Source organism: Microtus oregoni, unplaced genomic scaffold (assembly GCF_018167655.1).
Source record: "Microtus oregoni isolate MIOR12 unplaced genomic scaffold, Mior012 000005F_ref0000423, whole genome shotgun sequence".
Lineage (NCBI taxonomy): Eukaryota > Metazoa > Chordata > Mammalia > Rodentia > Cricetidae > Microtus > Microtus oregoni.
Window position 1 is genome coordinate 26,544,029 of NW_024543064.1, and position 23,510 is coordinate 26,567,538.

At 49.3% G+C, this 23,510-nt stretch overlaps 1 protein-coding gene and 1 pseudogene across 1 annotated transcript; one reads left to right on the plus strand and one right to left on the minus strand.

Annotated features, from left to right (window-relative positions):
* Positions 1-2,920: 2,920 nt before the first annotated feature.
* On the plus strand, positions 2,921-6,667 carry LOC121447821 (annotated as a pseudogene).
* Positions 6,668-13,332: 6,665 nt separating this feature from the next.
* Trappc3 (trafficking protein particle complex subunit 3) lies at positions 13,333-23,257 on the minus strand. Its single transcript, XM_041651997.1, has 5 exons — positions 23,091-23,257; positions 16,199-16,296; positions 15,851-15,950; positions 14,862-15,044; positions 13,333-14,067 (listed from the first exon to the last, which is right to left on the minus strand). Exons 1-5 carry the CDS (start codon positions 23,130-23,132, stop codon positions 13,948-13,950), a joined length of 543 nt encoding a protein of 180 aa, XP_041507931.1. The 5' UTR covers positions 23,133-23,257; the 3' UTR covers positions 13,333-13,947.
* Positions 23,258-23,510: the final 253 nt, after the last annotated feature.

Consider the following 23,510-nt stretch of genomic DNA (forward strand, 5'->3'; position numbering starts at 1 on the left):
GGGAGTCCTGGGATGGCCCAATGCGGTAGCTATGAAATCGGAGGGAGGGTCAACTCTGAGAGGAGTTCAGGTAGTCAGACAGACAGAATTTGAGTGTTAGGGAAGGTGTCTAAAAAGGAGGGTGGGCACATGTCACTTGCCTTTAATCCCAGCACTCAGCTGAGTTCAAATCCAGCCTGGCCTACATAGTGAGTTCTAGGAAAGCCAGGGCTACATAGAGAGACCCTGTGTGCTGACTAGACTATGCCAGCTTGACACAAGCTAGAGTTATGTGCAGGAAGGGCGCCTCAGTTGAAAAATGCCTTCTTAAGATCCTACTGTAAAGCTTTTTCTTAAATAATGATTGACTAGGAAGGGCTCAGTACATTGTGGGTGGGGCCATCCTTGGTCTGGAGGTCCTGGGTTCTACTAAGAAAGCAGACTGACAGGTGATCATTTAATCCCAGCACTCTGGAAACAGAGGCAGGCGGATCTCTGTGAGTTCAAGCCCAGCCTGGTCTACAGAGCAAATTCCAGGACAGGCTCCAAATTACAGAGAAAAAAACCCTGTCTTGAAAAGCAAAACAAAACAAGGAAGGAAGGAAGGAAGGAAGGAAGCAGGCTGAGCAAGTCATCGGGAGCAAGTCAGAAAGCAGCACCCCTCCATGGTCTCTGCATCAGCTCCTGCCTCCAGGTTCCTGCCCTGCTTGAATTCCTGCCTTGACTTCCCTCAGTGATGGGCTGTCACCTAGAAGTGTAAGCTGAAATAAACTCTTTCCTCCCCAAGTTGTCAAAAAAAAAAAAAAAGTCTGAGTTTCTAGTTAGTGGCCTGGGAATGGTGGAGCCCAGGAAAAGCAGGGTGGCGGGAATCTGTGGGAACCTGAGGAGTGAGAAGGGAAAGGAAACCTCTGGGTTGGTATTACAGCGTCCTTTGTCGACTTCTGGCCTTGTTGCCATGGAGTGTGGAGAAGCTGGGGGACATAGCGTGGGTCAGCTGCATCTGAGACCAGACAGAGGAGGGCGGCTGCGAAGAAGCACTGAGAAATGTCACTGAGGCGGGAAACCAGGAGCCAGAGAGCAGCCATCATAAAGCCAGTGTTTCCTAGAAGCCAGAGAGGCCCACAGGGCCAGGTCTCTCTCACAGAAAAGTGTCCCTTCCAGCCATGGGCAGGTGGTTGGAGTCCAGGGCACCGTTGGTAGCCAGGCTGCAGAGGTCGAAGAGGCACCCCAGGAGAAGAGATAGAAGCAAAGAATGCAATGGAGGGGTTTAAATGAACTGAAGGGAGGCAGGGAGAGGTTGGGGTGAGGGTCCCTGTGTCTCTTCCAAGCTGGAAGGAGCTGAGAGATTCACAGGACAACAAAAGGAACAGAGAGCTCAGAGCTGTCAGTCACCCAGCCCCCTCCTGCCTGCCCTCCAAGGGCCTCCCACTTCGCTGTCCCCCTGCCAAGGTACACAGCAGCCCCACCACTATTCGGCAGGGCCTCTCACCCCCACCCACTCCCAAGCCTGGGCCTGCTCTGTCCCACCCTTCAAATTGGGGGGCTACCAGAGAGGTCTTTGGTCTTGCTTCCTGGCCTGAGCCAGCCAGGGGGGGAGTCAAACTGGAGCGTTGCTTGAGGAAGGGGAGGAGGCCTGGGGGACAGAGCAGCTAAGAGGACACTGGCTGGATGGTGTGGAAACCAAGCTGAGATTGAGATGGGGGCTGAGTCCTCAGAAAGGGAATGGAGCTAAAGAGCGGGCGGGGACTGACACTGGTACCACGGACTCTGGAGCTAGCCTGTCTGGGTTCAGATCCAAGGGCCACCACATGGTGGTGTACCACGGGACCAATGGCTTCTCATGCCTCAGTTTTTCTCTTTCATGGACTGCTGTGATCCATGTAGATCCATGCGATCAGTGTGCAAATGATATGGACAGATAAGGGACAAGCTGCTGGGGAGGAGGCTCCCGTGGGACTTCATGCAAACATCCTCACTTAACTACAGATGCCACCCCCACCCCAACTGGCATGTCAACCCTGAGTCTCCCCCCCCCCAGAAAAAAACCCTCCACGTCCCCCAAGCCTCTCAGACCTGACTCAGTGCCACCCGCCACTCCTGACGGGCCCTTTCTCCTGCCTTGCCCAGTACTCTGCAACCAGCCCGAGAATGACTGTCACATTTGGGCCTTGACCTTGGCCAGACTCTGTATCCTTAGAACTCACTAAGCTTAAAAAGCCCCTTATCCCTTTGGGCTCTAGCTGCCCAGCATCCAGCCTGCTGCCCAGAGGCTGAGACAGCCTTACCCTGACCTCATGGCTGTGGTCTCCTTGTCCAGACACTTATTTGCCTTTTGTTTATTAGAACCGAAAGAACCGAAATGTCCTGGGTGATCCAGAGACTCTGAACTGCTGCCAGGCTCAGCCCTGGGCCAGGATAGGTTAGGCTCTTGACCAGACTGCCCAGCTCACAACTAGAGGGTTCAACCTTTGTCTCCCTCTGGTGGTGTCTGGGCATCTGTGGGTCAGTTCTGCCTCTGGCAACCTGCTCCATGGCTGGCTCTGAACTTTAATATCCTTAGAAACGGGCTGGAGAGATGGCTCAAAGGTTAAGAGCATTGTCTGCTCTTCCAAAGGTCCTGAGTTCAATTCCCAGCAACCACATGGTGGCTCACAACCATCTGTAATGGGGTCTGGTGCCCTCTTCTGGCCTGCAGACATACACACAGACAGAATATTGTATGCATAATAAATAAATAAATATTAAAATACATATATTTTACAAGAATCAGAAGCTGGGGCTGGCAAGATAGGTCAGTGAGTTCAGGGGGAAAAAAAGCTTCCCATGCAAGACTGACTGCCCAAGTTTGATTCCTGGAACCACGTTTAAGGAAAAAACAAAAACTTCCCCACACAACTGCCCAAGATGGCAGAGGCACAGTCACCTGGCCGCCACTGTGGTTATGCACGTACTACTGGGCAGAACGGTGGTGGCTGGGCAGTGAGAGGGCATTAGCACGTCTGGAAATTTCTACAGAAACAAGTTAAAGTACCTGGCCTCTCTCCGAAAGCAGATGAACACCAGCCCCTCTCGAGGCCCTTACTACTTTTGAGCCTTGAGCCGCATTTTTTGGTACACTATGAGGCATGCTGCCACACAGAACCAAGCAAGACCTGGCTGCCCTGGAACAACTCAGGGCATTGCATGCATCCCTCTGCCTTATGACAAGAAAAGTGTGTGGTGGTCCCTGCTGCCCTCAAGGTGGTTGGGCTGACGCCTACCAGAAAGCTGGTGTACCTGGGGCATCTGGCTCATGAGGTCGGGTGAAAGTAGCAGCAGCGACAACCTCTCTGGAGGAGAAAGGGGAGGAAAAGCCAACTACTATCAGAAGAAGAACCCATTCTTGAGGCTACAGACACAGGCAGCAGCAAAGAACGTAGAGAAGAAAATCACGGAGTCTTCAAGATCAATGGTCTCCTGGTGTGAGCTGAACAAAAGTCTATCAGGGGCTATCTGTGCCTCTATCTGTGCCTCTATCTGTGCCTCACACCTGCCCTTCCTCCACCACAAACCAGGAGTGTGGGACAAAAGGTGCCCTCATCACTGCTCTTGTGGGAAGAGGGAGCTTTTAGACAGCCCTGAGAGTGCACCGCCTGCTTGTTGAGTTTCATTACAGTGTCTGAGATGAAAGGGCGATGGTATCTGTGACCCAGGCCTTACTCTGCAGCTGTGAGAATGGGGGCCACACTCCTGGGCTGCGAATCAGAAGTGCACCCTGGGAAGACAGCAGGACACAGGCACTGCTCTGCTCCTTCCCAATGCTGATCAGAAAGCAATTTCCTTTCTTCCTTCCTTTCTTTCTTTCTTTCTTCCTTCCTTTCTTTCTTTCTTTCTTTTCTTCTTCTTTTTTTTTTTGCTGCAAGGTTCTATGTGCTAATAAACTATTTTACTTTTGTTTTGTTTTGGTTTTTTGAGACAGGGTTTCTCTGTTGGTTTGGAGCCCTGGAACTATCTCTTGTAGATCAGGTTGGCCTCAAACTCACAGAGATCCGCCTGCCTCTGCCTCCAAAGTGCTGGGATTAAAGGTGTGCGCCACCACCGCCCAGCAAATTATTTGACTTTTAAAGAAAAAAAAGCCAATTGTGGGCATGTATCTGTGATCCTAGCACTATGAGGTAGCAGACAGAGACAGGGGAGTCGCCTGGAAGCTCCTGGGCCAGCTAACATGGAGTACAATGTATGGCAGAAACAAGAGCGTCTGCCTCAAAACAAGGAAGGAGAAAACCAAGCCTCTGATCTCCACATAGACAGACAGACACACACAGACACACAGACACACACACACATGCAGACATAAACACATGGACACACTGACGTATGTCACAGAGAGACATACACACAGACATACACACAGAGAGACATACACACACATGCAGACATACATACACAGCCACACACAAAGATATACATACAGGGCTGGAGAGATGGCTCAGAGGTTAAGAGCATTGCCTGCTCTTCCAAAGGTCCTGAGTTCAATTCCCAGCAACCACATGGTGGCTCACAACCATCTGTAATGGGGTCTGGTGCCCTCTTCTGGCCTGCAGGCATACACACAGACAGAATATTGTATACATAATAAATAAATAAATATTTTTAAAAAAAAGATATACATACACATGCAGACATACACACAGAGACACATATAGACATACATATACACACATATAAACATACACACATACATATACACACAAATAACTTTTTAGGTTTTTTTTCTCTAGGCCCGAGCAGAGGTATCAGATGGGATGGGTGGTTAAACTGAACCAGACCAGGGGTATAACCTTCTTATGTGGCCCCTGGCAGCACCTTCGCTGGCATGGGAGCAGCATGAGGGATCAAGCAGACTTAGTCTGTAGTCCAGTTCCTCCTTTCTGTGACTGCGGGCAAGTGACCTCATTTCTCAAAGCTCAAATTTCCCCTCTATAAAGGAGGACACTATGGAGACAGTGCTAATGGCTATGACACTCTTTGAGCACTTTGCCTGTATTAACTCAATTTAATCCTTAACAGCAGGTTATGAGGTCAGTGGTATTAATGTCTCCACTTGGCAGATGGAAAAACTGAGGCGGGGGGGGGGGGGCGCTAACTGACTCACTCAGTGGTCACGCAGAGGAGAAGGAAGTGAACTGGCTCTCCAGGGGACTTCCCCTTGAGCGCTGTGCCTGTCCGTAAACTGCCCATTATCTGAGGATACAAGAAGTCTATCTCTAAGTGTAAGCCTGGAAGGCTCCACAAAGAACTTGACCATTCTGGCACTTAGCTCTCAGACTTCCAACCTTCAGAGAAATCAATGCTGGAGGAAGAGAGACAGAGAGAGAGAGAGAGAGAGAGAGAGAGAGAGAGAGAAGAAGGAGGAGGAGGAGGAGGAGGAGGAGGAGGAGGAGGAGGAGGAGAGAGAATAATAAAGGATTTAATAAAAATCTAGTTCATAGTAATGGTTCAGAAATAATCAAGCACTGAATTGCAATAAATGTCAGGAATTGTTATCACCAACATTTAATAATAGTTCGTGTTAGGGTTCCTCATTTCCATGACCATTGCTCCCATTCCTTCTAAATTTGCTCTGTTTTACCAACGTAAACCACCCCCCCATCTCCAGCCATTCCAGTTGGAGCCTGCGGAGGACCTGAGGGAGACTTTCCCCTCTGCCACCCTTCTGTCTGGCAAACTGAGGGGAGGGATGTTTGCACAGATGTGTGGCCCGGGGCATGCAAATAGTCTGAGGAAAGGGGTGTGGCGCTGGTAAATTCCTGTTCCACCAGAGCCCACCCCAGACTCCCACAGTCTGCTGGAGGACCGAACTCCTGGTTCCGAGGTTCCTAGGAAGTTCTCCTCCTGCACGCTGCTTTCAGCCATTTTGGTTGCAAGGGGCCTGTTTCTCCACAGCTGGGGAAAATGGAGACCCCCTTGTACACCTACCACATTCTCCCAGCTTTCACCCCAGGGGATCGTTTAGGTCCAGCTTCAAAAATCCCAGTAATGCCGTGGAAATTAAAGTTACCTTAACCATCCTAATCTTATAACAATTTTGCTTCAATCAACATCTAACTGTGACCACATGTGCCCAGACCACCCAGTGGTGTGGGTGATGGTGGGGGGTGAATTGGGATAGAAGGCAAAGAGAGGCTCCCAGGCATGGGCCTGGCTCTGGAGGGCCTTTGGGGGTGGGGGATCTCATGGCCACTGAGTCTGTCTTCTGCTCTCTCCCAACATGCCCACACTGAGCAGCCTTCCTCTCTCTTCATGCTCCCTGGGGCAGGCCCTCTACTCTCTCACAAGTTGGCAATTGTTCCAGGGGAAGGGGCCAGGTGATGTCTTACAGACAGGTGGAGGTTAGAGATGTATTCTTGAGTAATACAATTTCTGAACAAAGTATTCTCTCTCTCTGTCTCTCTCTGTCTCTGTCTCTGTGTGTGTGTGTGTGTGTGTGTGTGTGTGTGTGTGTGTGCGTGCGTGCACGCGTCTCCCGTGTATATATGCCATGATGTGGAATAGAAGTCCAAGGATAACTCTGGTGCCAGTCCTTGCCTTCCACCTTGCTCGAAACAGGGTCTCCTGCTGTTTGCCACTATCTACCCCGGACTATCAGGCCCGCACCATCTGGATTTATGTGGGCTTCCCACGGAAATGTGAGGGCCTTATCCACTGAGGCATCTCCCTGGCTCTGCATCTGCATTTTGGACTGAGTCCCCCGAACTATGCACCTGGTCCTGTGTGCTAGCATTCAGGCGTTTTACTGGCCTGCTCTCGGGGACCAAGCAGGATGCACCAGCAGCAGCAGCCAAGATGCGACACTAGCTACTGCAGCCACCAAGTAAAGCACTCTCCCTCTGTGCATGTGCTGTGTCCCTGATCAAAGGCAAGCCCTTCCTTCTGCTCTCCTCCAGAGGCTGCCTCTGCACCTCCCCCCAATAAACCTCCCACGTGAGCTCTGTGGATGGCGTGACTCTGTCGTGCCCCTTGGCTCCAACCCACCAAGGTCCCCTTCCACCACTAACCTATCCACACACTCCCCTCTCTGAGAACCTTTTCCACAGCCATGCAGTCAATACCCAGTCAGTGGGCGTTTACTGAGCGCATACTCTGCACTGAGAAGCTACGCAAGGTGCTGGGGATACAGTGATGAGCAACACAGACAGATATAGCGTCTTCACAAGACTTCCCTCTCACAACCCTGCCACACTCATATATCCAGAGTGACTTTGCGAGACACTTCCCCTGTGACACCCGTAGCAATAACTACCAACTAGGGAAGGCTCTGTATATGCCAAAAGCCCAGGTATTTTCTGTTTCACCTTCCAAACAGCAAGGTAGGTGTTTTCATTCCCACTTGCCCTGAAAACACAGAGGCCCAGCATGCACACCAGACGTGCAGTCCAGTGGCTACAAATGGCAGAACTGGAACTTGTTTATCACTTGCTTTGCTTGTTTTGGTTTTGTTTTTTTGAGGCAGGGTTTCTCTGGGTAGCCCTGGAACTCTTCAGACTAGGTTGGCCCCGAACTCTCAGAGATGATCCACCTGCCTCTGTCTCCCAAATGCTGGGATCAAAGGTGTTTACCACTAACACCCAACAATTTGTTTGTTTTTGAGACAGGGTTTCTCTTGTGTAGCTTTGGAGCCTGTCCTAGAACTCACTCTATAGACCAGGTTGGCCTCGAACTCACAGAGATCCACCCGCCTCTGCCTCCCAAGTGCAGGGATTAAAGGTGTGTGCCACTATTGCCTGGTTCAATTTTATGTGTATGGGTGTTTTGTCTACATATATGCCTGTGCAGTTGAATACAGTACCCAAGGAGGCCAGAAGAGGGCATCAGACTCCTTTAGGACTAGAGTTATAGATGGTTGTAAGTCACTCTGTGGGTGCTAAGAACTGAATCCAGGTCCTCTAGAAGAGTAGCCGGTGCTCTTAACTACTGACCCATCTCTCCATCCCCTATTTTCATCTATGTGTGTGTGTGTGTGTGTGTGTGTGTGTGTGTGTGTAAATGAAAGCTATATGTGTGTAGGTGCTGTTGGTGGCCAGGAGCTAGATTCACTGACTAGAGTTGTAGACTATTGTAGACTATTGTAAACCACACAATACAGGTGATGGGAAAGGGAACTCCCGTACCTAACTCCTGGTTTTTGTTTGTTTGTTTTATTTTGCTTTGTTTGAGACAGGGCTTCTCTGTGTAACCTTGATTCCCAAGTTGTGGATTAAAAGTGTTTTAAAGCTGTGTGCTATGGGCATATGTGGGATTTACCTCTTTAGAAATGGAGCTGCAGTTGTGAGCTGCCATGAGGGTGCTGGGAATTGGACCCAAGTCCTCGGGAAGAGCAGTCAGAGCTCTGGATGACTGAGCCATCTCTCCGGCCCTCTGGATCACTGAGCCATCTCTCCAGCCCTCTGGCCTTTACATTTCTTTATTGTGTATGTACACATACATGCATGTGCACACTCCTGTGTGTCACAGTGCATGTGTAGAGGTTGGAGAACAACTTTCAGGAACTGATTCTCTTAGCATGTGAGTTCCAGGGGTCAAACTCAGGCTAGCAGGTGGCAGGTGTCTATGCACACGGAACTATTTTGCTGGCCTGAATCTTCATTTTCTCCAGTCTTATTTTATTTAAAGATTTATTTTTTTTATTATGTATACAGTGTTCTGCCTGTATGTATGAGGGCACCAGATCTCATTATAGATGATGTGAACCACCATGTGGTTGCTGGGAATTGAACTCAGGACCTCTGGAAGAGTAGTCTGTGCTCTTAACCTCTGAGCCATATCTCCAGCCCTTTTCCTAGTCTCTTTGTTTGTTTGTTGTTTTTGAGACAGGGCTTCTCTGTGTAGACCAGAGGCTGTCCTGGAACTCACTCTGTAGAGCGAGCTGGTCTCAAACTCAGAGATCTGTCTGCCTCTGCCTCCCGAGCGCTGGGATTAATGGCATGTGCCACCTCTGCCCAGGTTACATTTTTATTAAATGGAAATATTCAAACTGAGTGTGGCAGCACATGCCTATAATCGTAGCACTTGAAAGCTGAGGGCAGAAGGACCAGGAGTTCAGGGTCATCCCTGCAGCATGGTGAGTCTGAGGCCTGGAGCCATCCTGAGCTACATGAAACCCTGCCGCAGTAAGATACAAACTAAATTTTAAAAGGTTCACATACAAACAAGCAGAAGGAAACACAAACACATAAGAGACATGTACTAGGGCTGGAGAGATGGCTCAGCGGTTAAGAGCACTGTGTGCTCTTCCAAAGGACCCGAGTTCGATTCCCAGCAACCACATGGTGGCTCACACCCATCTGTAATGAGGTCTGGTGTCCTCTTCTAGCAGGCATATATGCAAACAGAATATTGTATCCATAGTAAATAAATAAATATTAAAAAAAAGAGACATGTACTAGACAGTGAAACGTTCAAGTCCTGCATCTACCATGCATCAGCATGTACCTCAGTTTCTTATTGCGACATGGAATAGTGATTAGGTTGTCCTAATGCTCAGGGGACCGGCCTATCCAGCACTGGCAAACAACCACTCTGTCATACATGTTAGCAAGTGTTATAGACCATGTTTGTCCATGCTCGCATGTGCTCTCTCTCTTCTTAGCCCTTCCTCTGGTCCAACTCATTTGGTGATGCTGGTTTAGCTGACAGTCCCGGCCAAAACCATCAGAAAAGAACGGTTGATTCCCTGCACTCCCTGGGCTAACCTGGGCTAGCCTGTATGCTAAGAATGGGCTTTGAACACCATCCAAAGCTTCCTGGAGGAGGCCGCCACCTAAGCCAGGTAAGAGAGACAGGTACAAGCAAGAGGATGCTGCCCTGTGCCCTGTGTGTTGGTTCCCTCCAGGGCTCTTGACAACACTTTCCCCCCAACCTTTACTGCAGTACCCCCTCCCTTCCCCACAGTAGAAACTTTCCTCCACTCCTGCCAGAGTGTAAATTGCCCCCAGGAATGTGCTGCACCCCACTGCTCCCCTAGCAGTGGCCAGCGGCTGTCCTGGGGTCAGGCCTGGCCCTACATCAAAGGCTCAGGAGCGGTAATAGCAGTAAGAGCGTGTCTCCGCCTGCCGCCACCCTCCCTTCCACCAGCACTGGCTTCCAAGAAACAGCACATGGTAGCACTTAAGCTCCAGGAGGACGGAGGATGCTTTCCCTACACCCCCACCTCCCACCAGCCACAATGAACTACTTGTTAGGAGACTATTTTAATTTTACTTAATGTGATTTCAGCTCCTGAGGCCTCTGCTGCCGTCACTTCTTGGACCTGGATGCCCAGCACAAATGGAAGGGAAGCCAAGCTCCCAGGAGGTGTAGCCTAAATTTGGAGACTTCACTGAGGTGGGGTCTGGGGCAGGAAGAGGACTCTTACATCAGGGTCCCGGGTTGGGGCCCTGGACTCCACTCAGGAAGTAAGGGGGACTGGTTAAGGGAGGGCTCAGAGACAGCTTGTACAATTCAGGAGGCCAGCCTGACTTTGGAGTGTGAGCTGCCAGACAGCCTTGGCCAATAGATTCTTCCACTGCCTTGAGTTTAGCAGGCAGACGATTAGCCTAGCGGCCACGTGAACTTTGTTGTTGGGTCCTGGGGCTAACTAGAAAAGGAGGCTACTCCAAGCTCTGGCAAGCCTCCAGATTTATTCCATCAGGTGCATCTTCTAGCAAAATAAAACAAAAACAAAAACAAGAGTCCAGGGCTGGAGAGATGGCTCAGAGGTTAAGAGCATTGTCTGCTCTTCCAAAGGTCCTGAGTTCAATTCCCAGCAACCACATGGTGGCTCACAACCATCTGTAATGGGGTCTGGTGCCCTCTTCTGGCCTGCAGACACACACACAGACAGAATATTGTATAAATAAATAAATATTTAAAAAAAAAAACAACAAGAGTCCAAACAATCATTTCCAGGGACAGTGAGGTGGTGATCTGGAGACCTCTGGTGGCTAAAGACTGCAAAGTGTGACTCCTGCAAAGCTCTGCCCAACCAGCCTGACCTACAGGCTGTCCTTTAGCCCCAGAACTGCCCCTACTGGCCAGCATTTCCTGCAAGAGCCCTCCATTGTGTCTCCTCTTGCTGGAAGAGACTGTACGGTGCACTGGGGGCTGGAGGGCGAGAGGAATAGCTGAGGGTGCCCGAAAAACAGTCCATTAACTACAGGGGTAAACACCAGGTGAGGGGAGTTAGGCAGCTAGCTATTCTGTGGGAGCAGACCCCTCTCTCGTACCCTTGGTGTGCACACCACTCAACCGCGGGGCTGTCGGTGGGAAAGACCACTGAGGACGCCTTGCTCCCCCCACAGCTTATAAGCCCCATGATGTTTAAGTTATTCCTGGGAAAGGAAATATCCAAAACCTCAGACTGAAATGGTTGCTGGGAAGCAGAACACAGCACATGGAAAGGAACAGAGAGCCCCTGGCCAAGGAAAAGGGCAGGGCAGTTGCTGTGTACCACACAGAGCTCTTCCTGATATCCCAATGTCATCTCCTCACCCCTTTCATTCATTCATTCGAATCTGGAATGACAGGCCCCAGCATTATGTATGCTGAGTGTGGGCATACCAGTTGCCAAAACAAAGCTCCCAGCCATATCTGAGGGAAGCAGGGAAGAGGCCTCAAGGATGGGATCGTAGAAGCTAACCCTCCTCCCTCAACTTAGGGAAATAACCATGATATCACTTCCTGGGTCTGGCCCAGCTGGGGAGCCAAGTCTTGTGCAAACCACCTCCTTGCCGAGGGCCTAGAACCCAGATCCTGTCCTCGTGAATCCAGCCATGTTTCCAGCCCTGTGCACCTGTAACTGGCTCTCTTCAGGTCTGCTGAGGGAAGCCTTGAGTCCGGTTTCCCAATAACTCCAAGTGCAAGGCCTAGGCTGTCCCAAAGAACCGGCCTAAGATAACCTTTGCCTCTTTCCTTTAAAAGCTACCTGTGGTCTGGAGAGGCTTAGAGGTCAAGACCATTGGGTGGTCTTCCAGAGGCTTGCAGTTTGATTCCAAGAACCCAGTGTGGCTCACATGCAGACAAAACACCTATACACAAAAATCAGTTTTAAAGCACTAAAAAAAAAACCCACAAACATATCTGGGGCCAACAAGATGACTCAGGGGATAAAAACACCTGATGCCACACACACCTGACAGTCATTTGATCTCCAGAACCCAAGGGGTGAGAGAAACCAACTTTATAAAGTTGTGCTCTGATCTTCACAGCAGATCACAGCATGTCAGTGAACACGTGCACGCACACACACACGCACACACACACACACGACAATTTTAAACACCCACCTAGCTCTGGTGAAATACATCTACATCCAGCTACTCAGCAGATTGAAGCAGGAGGATCACAGTTCAAGACCAGCCTGGGCAACTTAGATCTTCTTGTAAACATGGTTTTTTGTTTGTTTGAGGTTTTTTGTTGTTTTTGGTTTTTATTTCTTTATTTCTTGAGATAGCATCCAAAGTAAAGCTATCCCAAGCTACAAGTGCTAACCCCAAGTGCTAACCCCGAGTGCTACTCTAAAACTAACCCAAGTACTAACCCGAGAGCTAACCCCAAGTGCTAACCCCGAGTACTAACCCGAGAGCTAACCTCGAGTGCTACCCTGGAGCTAACCCCAAGTGCTAACCCAAGAGCTAACCCCGAGAGCTAACCCCAAGTGCTACCATGGAGCTAACCCCAAGTGCTAACCCAAGAGCTAACCCCGAGAGCTAACCCCAAGTGCTACCCTGGAGCTAACCCCGAGAGCTAACCCGAGAGCTAACCCCGAGTGCTAGCCTGGAGCTAACCCCAAGTGCTAGCTTGGAACTAACCCAAGTGCTAACCCGAGAGCTAACCCCAAGTGCTAACCCCTACAGCTAACCCCAATCTGCTAACCCCGAATACTAACCCGAGAGCTAACCACAAGTGCTAACCTGAGAGCTAACCCCAAAGCTAACCCCAATCTGCTAACCCCGAGTGCTAACCCGAGAGCTAACCACAAGTGCTAACCTGAGAGCTAACCCCAAAGCTAACCCCAATCTGCTAACCCCGAGTGCTAACCCTGAGTGCTACCCTGGAGCTAACTCCGGGTGCTAACCAGGCTTCAGAACAAGTCAAAAGCAGGGCCTTTGTCTGTCCTCGCTTCAAAGCCTGGTGTCCCTCTACTTGACAACTTTGTGACCTCAAGCAGCCTGACCTTGGCTCCCCCATGAAAACAGAACTACCAATCAGAATGTACTTAGAGCAGATCCAGCATCTGCCCGAGTGCTGTGAGCAGGACCCGGCACCAGGGCTCACTTGCTTTTTTCTCCTCAAATTCCACATGCTGAGCAGAAGGAAAACATGACAGGACTGGGATTTCACTCAAGAATGTGTCTTTATTGATGAATTTGTAAGAAAAAAGGATGGACCCTCTGTAAAAAGAGGAGATGTTGCCTCCAAACAGCAGGGAGGAATGAGACCTGGGTGGCTTCCCAGAAGCCGGTGCTTCCGGCATGACTGGCTTCCGTGGCCTGGCAAGACTACAGCGTGTCACTACAGCCAACAATTCCTACTCACCCCTTCCCAGCGTTCTCCCTCCCCTACAAACCAAGGCTCCCTGCAGCCATTTGCCAATGGGGTCGTGACCGTTCAGCATTAGATGTGTCAGGCTTGGCTCTTCATGGGGTCAAAGTGGGTTTTGCTTTGGAAAATTCACAGGAATGTAAAATGGTTCAAACTCTCGTAGTCCAGTCAAGGGCAGGTACCTCCTGCCCCTCTGAAGGGAAGCGAGCAAAGAATCCCCCTCTGAGGTGCATACTTGTACGGCAAGCAAACTACCAGTCCGCTCTTTATTAGCATGGAGAATGGAAATAAGGTCAGAAGAATATATAACATCGGCTTCAAAGTCACTGAGTTCCGAGGCTGAGGGAGCGCCCACCTTGTTCATCCCTGCAGGCACTGATCCCGGATGCCCCAAAGTCCTAGAGCTGCTTATTCTTCTCCAGCCGGGAGATTGTCTTCAATCCGCCTGATGAACCTCATCCTGATTTCTGTCACACCATCTCCCTTCAGAGTGTCCTGGACAAACTTGGCCTCCACAGCCATCTGGACCTGAGGAACAGAGGTGGATGTCTAACCACAGCCTGAGGAAACTTCAGGGTGAGGCTAGATCAGAAATGCCCATGGACGTGTCTGTGTGTGTGTATGAAAATGACAAAAATTCACTATATAAACTATGTAAATGTATGAAACTTCCAAACTTTTTGTTTGTTTGTTTTGTTTTCTGTTTTTTGAGACAAGGTTTCTCTGTGTAGTCCTGGTTGTCCTGGAACTCCCTCTGCAGACCAGGCTGGCCTTGAACTCATAGAGATCTGCCTGCCTGTACCTCCCAAATGCTGGGATTAAAGGTGTGGCCACCACTACCCAGTTCCAAACAATTTATTTGAAATGACAGATTCCCACAGGGACAGGGTTGCCAGCCCCAATATTCTAACACGGAAGACAGTGACCTCAAACTGGATGTGATGTCACTGACCTGTAATCCCAGCACTTGAGAGGAAGGGGCTGGAGGCAAATCAAAGACAGCCTGGTCCACATATTGAGCAAATTGAGTCTTAAGCTAATTAGGATTGGTGTGAAGCTGTCTCAGGGAGGGAGGGAGGGAAGGAAAAGAAGGAAAAGAAAAAGGTCTCGGTCCACTTAGGACTGTGACCCAGGAAACCCCTGGAATGGCTGCTCTCCACTGCTGACGCCAGCACTCTCTCAGTGTGACAGGAAGGAAGGTGTCTGCCTTGGATCCTGTCTCAGCTGCACTATGTCCTCAGACAGCAAGGGGCTGGGGAAGCCAAAGCCTTTCAGACAAGCACTGACCAAACAGCACCAAGCTCGGAGAGAGCTGCACTCACCATCTCCAAGGCTCCCCGCAGCACCCCACACAGAAGGTTCGAGTAAATAAGGGATGAGTGGCTATCGGGAAGTTCCACGAAGTCCACCAATGGGTTATTTTCCAGGATGAGGGAGAATTCATCACCAGCTGGGCTCCAATTTGTGATACTTGGCGTGATGCCCAAGTACATCTTGAATGCCACCTGTCAGGGAACACACAGCTCTATGGGGAAGGGTGACAGAACTACACAACTGGGAAGGAGTCGGCAAAAAGTCACTCAGGACAAAACTGTGGCCTCCGAATCTCTATAGGGATCTGGGGAAGAGAAGTGCCCAGGTAGGGCTCCATCTCTCCCCTCGGGCATCACACAATGAGAGGCTAACTCACTGTCCGCCTGCATGTCTCACAGGAAGGGCAGCCGCCTCTAACTGGAATCTGAATAAGGAGTTATTTTTGTTTTATTTCTATTTCCTGGAGACAGGGTCCCACAATATAGCTCAGGCTGGCCTGGAGCTGACTATGCAGCCTACATTGGCCTTGAATTTGTAGTGATCATCCTACCTGTATCTTTTCAGTGCTAGGATTAGAGGCCTTAATCATATCTGGCCCAAAATGCATACTCTCAAATCTCCTGGATACTCTGCTACACTTTCAAAATGGAGGAATTCGGGCTGTAGTTTAAGTGAGACAGACAGACCTGCTGGCTCTGTCTGTCTGTAGGTAGGTCTTGCTACATAGCGATGGCTGATGGAGAATTCAGTATGTAGATGACCAGATGGGGTCACAGGTACTACAGCCACTACTCCACTACAGCGGGGCTGTAGCGCACAAGAGAGACCCCAACCACTCTCGCCTCTTTCATAATGTTATTTCCAAACCACCAGAAAGGCTTCTTTGGTCCAGAGAGCTGCCTAATCAGCCTCTCGGGAGATTAGGGAGCAGGAAGAGAGTTAGGTAGTGTCTCCCAAAGGCAAGCTTCAGCGGGGACAGGTGGCCCAGGTAAACGACCTTAGCAATGACATCCGCAGTTTCCCGAAAGTCATGACATCTTCCAACATTTGAGCGTGCCAAAAAATCTTCAATTAGTCGGACTCCAATGTTATAACCCCTTGGAAGGAAATCAGAGAACAGACCATTAAGAGGGTCAAAATGTCTTACGTAATGTCTTACATATAAACAAATTATCTTATATCTAAACCTAAGACTGTTGTAGGCTAAAGAAGAAAATGGGGATAATGCCCAAACGCCCTCATAAATGAGTTCAGAAGAACCTGTACCCAAATGTCGGCTTCACAGGCCAGCACACACTCGGTGTGCTGGGTGCCTGGGCTGCCTCTTGGGGTGAGGCTCACTCACATTCTGTCCAGCTGCTTATTCACGTCCTCATCATTTTCATAGTCCTTGCACAGCTGGGTGACAAGAGCGCCATAGGTCAGGGTGAACAGCTCAGAACTCTGAAAGAGATCCAGAAGGCCATCAGGACCCGGCAGCATGAGGAAAAGGTCAATGAGGGTCTGGACCAGCCTGGCTACAACTCCTGGATGCCAAGCAAAGGCCACCCGGTGCCTATGTCTGGAGGATATCACGCCTGTGGAGTGGCCAGCGTGACAGGACTGCAACCACACCCACTACAAACTGGCTAGGGATGGCACATCTTCTAACACCAAAGGCGGCCTCTGCCAACGCAGTCTGCCACAGGTGGGTCACCTGAACCCGGAAAGGGAAGAACAGCCACTCACTGGATTCTGTAAAAGATGGAGTCAACACAGCCTCTGTGTGTTGGCAGGTGTGACCAATGGCTTCCCCAAGCCTTAGAGCAATTGTTCTCAACCTGTGAACAAATCATGGCCCCTTTGGGGTCAAATGACCCTTTCACAGGGGGGGCCTAAGACCATTGGAAAAAACAGATATTGACATTATGATTAATAATAGTAACAAAATTAGTTATGAAGTAGCAATGAAAATAATTTTATGGGAGCCGGAGAGATGGCTCGGCGGTTAAGAGCATTGCCTGCTCTTCCAAAGGTCCTGAGTTCAATTCCCAGCAACCACATGGTGGCTCACAACCATCTGTAATGGGGTCTGGTGCCCTCTTCTGGCCTGCAGGCATACACACAGACAAAATATTATATACATAATAAATAAATTAATTAAAAAAAAAGAAAATAATTTGATGGTTGGGGGTCCCCACAACAAGGGTCACAGCATTAGGAAGGTTGAGAACCAGGCTTTGGAGGGTTCTGGCATGAGGTTAAGTTGTAACCAAGGTTGGAGAAATGGCTCAGTGATTAAGAGCACTATTGTTCTTACAAAAGATTCCAGTTTTGGGGCTGGAGAGATGGCTCAGAGGTTAAGAGCATTGCCTGCTCTTCCAGAGGTCCTGAGTTCAATTCCCAGCAACCACATGGTGGCTCACAACCATCCGTAATGAGGTCTGGTGCCCTCTTCTGGCCTGCAGGCATACACACAGACAAAATATTATATACATAATAAATAAATTAATTAAAAAAAAAGAAAATAATTTGATGGTTGGGGGTCCCCACAACAAGGGTCACAGCATTAGGAAGGTTGAGAACCAGGCTTTGGAGGGTTCTGGCATGAGGTTAAGTTGTAACCAAGGCTTGGGTTCTCTGATGCTCATGGGAAGAGCTGGCGACTGAGGGACAGACTGGGTTGGCAGGGAAGGAAGTCCTAGAGAGCCCGTTACTCTGGAGACAGTCTCTCCTCAAAGTCACCAACATGGGGAGAAATTAATGATCCTTTTGACACACTGCTAAAATATTTCTAAAAAGTGCATAAATTTAAAAGAATACAATATGGGCTGGAGAGATGGCTCAAAGGTTAGGAGCACTGGCTGCTCTTCCAGAGAACCTGAGTTAAATTTCCAGTAACCGCATGGTGGCTCACAACCATCTTTAATGAGATCTGGTGCCCTCCCCTGCCATGCAGGCAGAACACTGTAAACATAATAAATAAATAAATCTTAACAAATAAATAAATAAGAATACAATATTGGAGGGGGACTACCTCAGTTAAAGATTCCTACCACTTTTCCAGAGCACCCAGATTTTGTTCCTTAGGTAGGGCCCACATCTGGTAGCTCACAACCACCTATAACTCCATTTCCAGGGGTCCAGCATCCTCTGGTCTCAGCAGGCACCTGCATGCACATGGTACACAGACTCATGCAGGCACACACACATACACAAGCGAGTGGTGGTGGCGTATGCCTAAATCCCAGCACTTGGGAGGCAGAGAAAGGCAGAACTGTTAGTTCAAGACCAGCCTGGTCTACAGAACAAGTTCCAGGACAGCCACGGCTACACAGAAAAACCTATCTTGAAAATAATAATAACAATAATAATAAATATTTTAATTACATTATATGTGTGTGCGTGCACATACTCATGTGTACAGAGGACATGTGTGCCATGTCAGAAGACAAGCTTGGAAAGTAAGTTCTGAAGAGAGGCTTGTCAGGGGTGGAGGAAGTCACTGTGTGACTTCCAGACTTCTGAGGGAAGAATCCAAAGTATCAGCCACCACGCCTATCCAGAACAGGCTGCCTTTCATTATCTCATAAAAACTCAGTAAGGGGGGCTGGAGAGATGGCTCAGTGGTTAAGAGCATTGTCTGCTCTTCCAAAGGTCCTGAGTTCAATTCCCAGCAACCACATAGTGGCTCACAACCATCTGTAATGAGGTCTGGTGCCCTCTTCTGGCCTACAGACATACACACAGACAGAATATTGTATACATAATAAATAAATAAATATTTAAAAAAAAAAAACTCAGTAAGGCAGAACGGTAGTAATCAATCCAGAAGAGATACTGAGACCAGAATGAGGAACGATCAGCTCAAGGTTAAACAGCTAAGTACTGAAAAAGGAATCTGGGGGGACAACACCCAAAGGTATCCCAGCACACCATCCACTCTATCCCACGACTGCAATATTAATAAGCCCCCTCAATTAAAACAAGTCTTAGACGCACTAGAGGCAAAGAAAATCAATGTGGGGAGCAGGAGGCTCTCTGAATTCAGCTGAAACAGGCAGACCAGGGCATCTCCAGGAGATCATTTGCCAAATATGGCAACTGAAAGGAAGCTATTAAGGAGGAATGATTTTTTAGTAAAGTCAAGGGTTTGGCACTAGACCGGCCTGAGCATGAATGGATGGAGACACTCCAGCAGTTACCAGTCCGGAGAGTCGGCAAGAGCATTAAGTCAGGAGAGCTTTCCTTCCACTATTAATGGGTCCTTGGATGAACTCCAAGAGCCTCCACCCACCATGATTGCCAAATCATATGCAAATCACACTAACGTGCCGCTCCCCCCCTTCACCGGTAAGAAAAGGCAGGGAGGGTCCACAACACAGGTGTGCCTGGAATCTGGGAACGGGGTCCTGACTCAGGGTCTCCACATCTTCTAGTAATACGCAAGTCTGTCTCCAGCCTCTGTTATGAACCTAGCCTAGAACAACGAGTAACATGAATGTATAACTTCAAGGTCTTTATACTTCTAAAACAGAAGAGGCAGAGCTGGAGAGATGGCTCCGTGGTTAAGAACAACAGCTGCTCTTCCAGAGGTCCTGAGTTCAACTCCCACGTGGAGGCTTGGAGGCTCACAACTGTCTATAGCTCCAGTCCCGGGGGATCCAATGCTTCCTCAGGCACCAGACACACGACACAGGGTATGCAGACATACGCGCTGGCAACACACACACATAAAATAAATTAGAAGTGGGGCTGTGGTCTGTCAGGGAAGGCTCACTAAGGTGAAGACCCGACTGTACACAAAGACAGCCAGCCGACAACATCACTTGTGCACTGTCAGCGTTGAACACATTTTCTTTTCCCTGGAGACAGGGTTTCTCTGTGTAACAGCTCTAGCTGTCCTGGAACTAGCTCTGTGACCAGACTGGCCTCACACTCACAGAGATTCACCTGCCTCTGCCTCCTGAGTGCTGGGATTAAAGGCGTATGCTACCACCGCCCGGCTACATACATTTTCAATTAATCCTCAGAACAGCCCTATGATGTCAGCGTGTCTACTACCTTATTAAAGTAAAAAACTTTCAAAAGATGTGAAGCTGGTGCTCAGAACAATGAAGAAACTGAAGATGGGGCTCAGTGGTGGGCCCTGGCCCAGCATGTGCGTAGGCCCTGAGCTCAGTCCTCAGCACTGTGTGTGTGCATGCATGCATGCGTGTGCATGAGAGAGCAAAAAAGCAGTAAAACAGGCCCCAGTCCCAGCCAGCACACTATCCCTGTTGTGGAGAACATTTCAGTCCATGTCACACATGCTTACCAGTGGTGGGGTCTAGGGCTTCTTCTCCGTATCTACCACAGCACCTAACAAGGAGCTTTGTACATAGCTGGGGCTCAGGGAAAGCTTGCTGGACAGACAGACTGTTTCATTTGTTTGGAGACAGGGTTTTTACTACGTAAGAGTCTTGGCTGACCTGAACTAACTCTGTAGACCAGGCTGGCCTCCAACTCACAGAGATCCACCTGCCTTTGCCTCACGAGTGCTGGGATTAAAGGTGTGTGCCACCACCACCCAGCCCAGATGGACTGTTTCTGTTAGCGTGGACTAAAAACAGCAGGCATCAGACATCTGAAGGTTTATGTGAAATACAGTAATTACGTGCTCAAGGCTGGGCTACCTGGAAGAGGGCAACTAGAGGGGTGCTGCTCCCCAACAGAGAAAAGAGGAGCAGGTCACTTCTAGGTACGTTGGCTCAATAGGCAGAAGCACCTGCTGCCATGCCTGATTAACTAAGTTAGATTCCCCCAAACCCACACGGTGAAAAGAGAAAGACTGACTACTTCAGGCTGTCCTCTGACCTCCACACAAATACTGTGGCTCAGCCCCTGTGCTGGCGAATTTTATATCAACTTGACATAATCTAGAGGCATCTGAAAGGAGGGAACCTCAACTGGGAAAATGTCTCCCTAAGATCTCACTATTGGGCCTTTTCTTGATTAACGGTTGATGAGGGAGGGTCCAGCCCATGGTAGGTGATGCCATCCCTGGGCTGGTGGTCCTGGATTCTAAAAAACGAACAGGCTGAGCAAGCAAGCCATGATGAGCAAGCCAGTAAACAGCGCCCCTCCATGACCTCTGCATCAGCTCCTTCCTGCCTCTAAGTTCTTGCCCTCACTACTTCTGATGATGAACTGTATGTGAAATAAACCCTTTTTTCCTCCCCAAGTTGCTTTTGGTCATGGTGTTTCATCATAGCAATAGTAACCCTAACTAAGACATCCCCCAGTAAATAAGTAAACCCATGCAAGAAAAGAAAGGTAATAGCTAGGTATGGGGGCACATGCCTGCAACCTTAGCACTTGGGAAATTGAGGCAGGAGAAACAGGAGTTGGAAGCAAGCCTGGGATAGGAAAACCTTGTTTCAAGTACACACACACAGGTGGTGATGCACACCTTTAATCCCAGCACTTGGGAGGCAGAGGCAGCTGAATCTCTGTGGGTTCCAGGCCAGTTTGGTCTACAGAGGGAGTTTATGGTCCACCAGGGCTATACAGAGATATACATATCTCTGCTCCTATCTACCAAAGAAACACCATCCCTTAAATTTAACACTATCTCGTCTAATCTTAGTACCACTGTCCCCATGTCCAGCGAAGGAAACTAATGACCAACAAAGAATGCCAAGGAACACATATGTACTTCTTCCAACTTGACATTGTTTTCTAGCTCAACACTCTCTTAACTATTGTTACTTCGTCCAGGAATCAATCTCTCTCTCTCTCTCTCTCTCTCTCTCTCTCTCTCTCTCTATATATATATATATATATATATATATATATATATATATATTAGCTACATCCTCAGTCCCCTGAAAGCAATTTTCAAGTTTTAATCCACAGAGTATATTAAGAGACCCACAAATCCTTGGAAGATGCAAACAAATGTATTTATATGATGTAAGTTTTTTGCATTTTGTGTTTACAGTACTAGGATCAAACCCAGCTTCCATCACTAAGTTTGTGTATTTAATATTTGTGTAGAAATGATTCATTGCTACCATTGGTTTCTCAAAAGTGGTCTGAGAGAGGAAAGGTTAAGAATTATCCTGGAGCCAGGTGGTGATGGCACACATCTTTAATCCCAGCACTCGGGAGGTAGACAGGTGGATCTTTGTGAGTTTGAGGCCAGCCTGGTCTACAGAGCAAGTTCCAGGACAGGTTCCAAAGTCATAGAAACCCTGTTTCAAAAACAAAACAAAAAAACAGGTCTGGAGGGCTGGAGAGATGGCTCGGTGGTTAAGAGCACTGACTGCTCTTCCACAAGACCCAGTTCAATTCCCAGGAACCACATGGCAGCTCACAACTGTCTGTAACTCCAGTTCCAGGGAACCTGAGACTCTCAGATAGACATACCAATACCAATGAATGCTCAGTTTTCAATTCCAAAACAAAGCCATGGCATGGAATGTTCTGTAAAATAAAGAAGCCAGTGATGGTGGTGCAACTTTAATCCCAGCACTCAAGAGGCAGAGGCAGGTGGATCTCTGAGTTTAAGGCCAGCCTGATCTACAGAGCTAGTTCTAGGACAGCCAGGGCTACCCAGAGAAACCTGGGAGAGGAGGGGACGGGTACAATAAAGAAAAGGAACACATGCTAAGAAAGTCTCTTAGCTTGGCGAAAACTGCTATCTACCTTACTCTCTAGACCCAGCCCAGGCTTTGGGGATTATATTCTGTCCCACTACTCCCAGCAAGGGAAAGGAAGCACAGCAATCCTCCCTTCTCTCAACCATAAGAGGGGCCACCCCTTAATGTGTCAGACGGAAAGTTCCCTTCTGACAAGGCCACTACCTAAGCTAGTCCAGGGCACAGTGAGAGACTGTGTACTCGGTGGTCTGAAATATTCACTCTGGAGGTGGAGAGGCATGGGTTCAAATCCTAACCCTTCCTCGGTGTAAAATTGGGCATCGCACAACCTTCTCGAGCTGTGAGAGGCCATAACATTATCCACCTGGTAGGGTTAAATCACTCAGGAAGAGATCAGTCTGCTACTGATTGCTGTCGTTGTTGTTGGTCTAGCACCGAGTTGCATTCGAGCAGGGGAGGAAACTCAGGGGTCGTCCAACCTGCCCCGGCTAGGGATCTCCCCATCCCACAGTTCACACCAGGACCCTCTGACAATCACTCGGAGCGCCAGCACCAGGCCCTTTCCCAGGAAGCTTCAATTCCGCCCGGCCCACCGGGTCACGCGCTCAGAGTTACCATTTTCTTGCTCTCGGTGCCACGGTTCGCCTGCCTCGACATGGTGTCCACTGCGCAACGCCGCCTAACCTCAAGTCGTCACAGCCCAGATCCCAGACCCCAGCAGATACTGATTCAACCCAGCCGCGGCCCCTAAGCCTCTGGGACTGACCGGCCCCGCCTCACCACGCCTGCGCAGTCTGGCGCGGAGCACTATGGGACTTGTGGTTCGGCCGACCAAAGTCCGACAACGGCACCCGACTGTCCTACCGGAAGTCCCGCCCATTGTTCAGAGAGCGCTGCAGCTCCCCGAGAGCCTCGGGCTCCAGCCTGGCTGTGCCATTCTGGCCGCTAGGTGGCATCCGTACCTTATGATAGTCCTAATTGTCCACAGCGTGTCCTTATTTCCCTCCCCCACGACTGGCTCTGAGAGGCTGCGAA